This window comes from Chrysochloris asiatica, unplaced genomic scaffold, assembly GCF_000296735.1.
Source record: "Chrysochloris asiatica unplaced genomic scaffold, ChrAsi1.0 scaffold00074, whole genome shotgun sequence".
NCBI lineage: Eukaryota > Metazoa > Chordata > Mammalia > Afrosoricida > Chrysochloridae > Chrysochloris > Chrysochloris asiatica.
The window spans coordinates 13,401,241-13,404,793 of NW_006408592.1; the positions used below are offsets into that span (position 1 = coordinate 13,401,241).

Consider the following 3,553-nt stretch of genomic DNA (forward strand, 5'->3'; position numbering starts at 1 on the left):
GACCTTGCTGTTAGCAGCAAAACTCAATCCATTAGCTACCACTAGGCGCCTTACCACCTATAGTAGTTAGTATTGCTATTGTTTAAAGGACTGTCAAGTTGGTTCCAACTCATAATGACCCTGTATAGAGTTTCCAAGAAGTGTCTGGTGGCTTTGAACTGGTGACCTAGTGGTTAGCAGTCCAGTGCGTATCCTACAGTGCCACACCAGGACTCCATACTACATATATTGCTGTTAAGTGCAATTGAGTAGTTCCGACTCACAGTGACCCTGTATAGGGTTTCTGAGAATTGGCTAGTGGATATGAACTCCCAATCTTGCGGTTAGCAGTCCAGTGCTTATCCTATAGCACCACACCAGGACTCCATACCACAGATAGTAGGAGTCAAAAATATAGGAGTCCTGGTGTGCTGTAGGATAAGCATTGTGCAACTGACCACAAGCTTGGCAATTCAAATCCACCAGCCACTCCTCAAAAACTCTTATACAGAGTCACTATGAGTCAGAATTGGCTCAACAGCACTTAATAATAACACCACATATAAGCAATGAATTGCTAACCACAAAGTCGGCAGTTCAGACCCACCAGAGGTTGCAGTTCCACAAGAGAAAGATAACGCTGTCTGCTCCTGTAAAGATTTACAGTCTCACGGAGTGTGATGATGCGGGCTGATGCACTAGACTGTAATCGGCAGTTCAAACTCACCAGCCGCTCCTCGGAAACCCTATACAGGGTCGCTGTGAGTCAGAACCGTCTCAGTGGCACTTAACAACAACAGGGTTGCTATGAGTTGGAATTGACTTGATGGCATTGGTTTTTTGGTTATACCATACCGCCTCCAGGAATGAAAGTCTATATTATGTTAGGGTGTGTTGAGACATTATGATGTAGAATTGCTGCTCTAGTCTTTGAGGTACTTTGGTTGCTTAAGGAGTGGATTGTCTACTCAACTCTGCCATCCAATTCCTGTCTTGAGCCCAGACTACAGAATTCTAAAGTTCTAAGGGTTGCTATGAATCAGCAACAACAAGAAGAAGGAGCACAGAAAAATCCCTCTGTGTAGAGGAAAGGAATTAGACTCAAGTTAGACCAGGGTTCACATCTTGGCACACCATTTACTGAGAAGCCTTGGACTCTGTCTACTTCTCAGGCTCTCAGTTTGTTCATCTGTGAAATGGGAGTGACAAATCCATTAAATAATGGCTGTGCAAATGCTTTTAAAATTATAAAACATTCTTCAAATGGCAGGTGTTATTTTTACTATTCTATTACTAGTCAGTGAAGAAACAAACCCAGAGTAGTGAAGTGGCATACCCAAGTCTTCCCAGCTCAAAAGTGGTGGAAACATGACTTGAACCCAGGGCTGTTGACCCATCTCAGCTTTACAAAAGAAGACCCTTTGAAAGGTGGCCTTGAGAGCCTCATGAAGAAAGGCAAGTAGAGTTGAGGTTGGCAGTCTGGGTTTGAGGTGGGGAAAAGAAAACTCTGAGAAAAATACCTGAAACAGAGCTCTCTGCAAAACCTCTGAGTTTTGGGGTCCATTTATGTTCCCCATCGTGCTTCCGAAAAGCCGGTTATGAAGACAACACTATACAGCAGACAATGAATTCAGTGGAAAGAGTCCACACAGAGGGCCTCCCAACGGGCATGACTCCATATACTGCTAGACTTGTAATGACTTTCCATTTGACCACTGGGACCTGGGCTGGCCAGAGAACCTCTGCCAGTGGCAGGGACACTTTGAGTCATCTCACGTCATACTGTCCTGTACCACATAAATGGAATCCTCCATCTTCTGTGCCTGGAAAAAAGATGAGGAAGGCCTGCCACAAAAGTAGAACTCACAGTGCACACCTGAATAATAGCCAGGCTTTGGGCAAGGTCTTTCCTTTGTAAACTAGAAATAATAGAACCCATTACTATGAAGTAATAGTAATACAAAGATATTCATTACAAAGTATTATAAAGTAATACTTGGTAGTATTAATACTTCATAGTAATACTACTACAAAAAATATTACTATGAAATAATTCTGTCAAGGACTTACTTGGCACTTAGTATATGCTCAAACCATGGCTATTATTAAGATAAGAACAGGAGTTCTTATCTATGGATGGGCCATGGTGGAAGGCATATCTCCTGAAATTATATGTACATACAATTATGTATGGACCCAGGGGAGAGGTCCATATATTAAACCAAATTTTTAAATTGACAGAATACACTCAGATTCAATTTACACATCTACAAACATTCACCTACTTACAAATAAATACACATGTGCATAAGCATACATGTGCATACAAGTGACTCTGTCTCCTCCAATTCTAGATCAAAAGGATAGTACAGCGGGGCTGGTGTTGAGCCCTCCCAGGTTGTGGGTATCTGTGTGTGACAACTGGGCTTTCCGTCTCCCTGTCTGCCCCTGGAACATCCCTTTGGTGCAAGGCCACCATTACCTTCCCAGTGTCCATGGCCTACATGGCCTGTCCTGTTATCTCCTGGTATTTCCTTGTCACCTCTTCAGCTTTCAGGGTCAGGTGGGTGAGGATATGATGGAGGCTAGAGAAGTGTAGGTGGAACTGGGCTTCCAGGTCCAGCTCTCCAGAGACCTCTTTCTTGCTCTCCTTCATCTCGGCAGCTTCGTTCTCAGCCTCGTTATCAGCTTCACTGTCTACCAGCTTGGCCTGCCACTCCTCTCGGGGCAGCAGCCCATGGTCTACGTCCACGAGGATGGCCTTGAGCATAGTAAAGTATTTGTAGAGATCAGGGGCACCCTCCTGGATCTGGCCCCCATGCCCACTGAGCTGCAGATCCAACAGAAGGCTGGGGATCATCACCACCTGCTCCATGTTGCGAACAGTGGCCGAGTACCTGTCCATGACAGTCAGTAGACAGTTCTTGGGGTAGCGCTTGTTTAGCATTTGCATGGTTGCTCCCTTTGCCACGCTGACTCTGGTTGCCTTCTCTAGCACTATTTCTAGGCTCCAGATCTAACAACAGTTTGAAGGAATGCCAACGCCCAGCTGCAGGTCAACACAGCTCTGATTTAAGCCAATCCCAGGGCTCAGACCCCAACGTCTGTGTCAGGCGATCTGTCTGCCCAAGGACAGACCTGCCAGCTTTCTGCTTGTCATGTCAGCGCTGCCCAGCTACCTCTGCAAGAGCCAGGCCCCTCCTTCATCAGCTTGGAGGACCAATTGGAGGGAAGCATTTTCTTTGGCAGCTGGTGTTCTTGACCCCAGGGCAGTAAATAAAATTTTCAGGTCACTTGTGGCCATGCTACCTCTTTGTAGCCTGCTTAGGCTAATGCATGCCTCACTTCTTCAACCTGGAGCCCCTCAGCTGTGAAATGAATAAAGGAAAAGAGTTGTGAAATGAAATTGCTCTGTGTGGGGCAAAGAGCAGCTAAGTAACAGCCATAGGGCAGTCCTGCCAATGTTTTTGTTTGTTTGTGTGGTCAACATTTGTTTAGCAACTACTATTTACTGGGTTCCGTCATTTAGTCTTCACACCCGTATAACAAATACACTTTTATTTTTTAATATTTT

General features: G+C 45.1%; 1 protein-coding gene across 1 annotated transcript; it reads right to left on the bottom strand.

Moving 5' to 3' along the window:
• Positions 1-2,479: 2,479 nt before the first annotated feature.
• THRSP (thyroid hormone responsive) lies at positions 2,480-2,932 on the bottom strand. The gene has a single exon (XM_006864990.1). The coding sequence runs from the start codon at positions 2,930-2,932 to the stop codon at positions 2,480-2,482; it is 453 nt and encodes a 150-aa protein (XP_006865052.1).
• Between the last annotated feature and the right edge of the window lie 621 nt (positions 2,933-3,553).

Excerpts from the sequence above, each read along its gene's own strand:
- THRSP (XM_006864990.1), bottom strand. The coding sequence starts at position 2,932 with ATGCAAATGCTAAACAAGCGCTACCCCAAGAACTGTCTACTGACTGTC.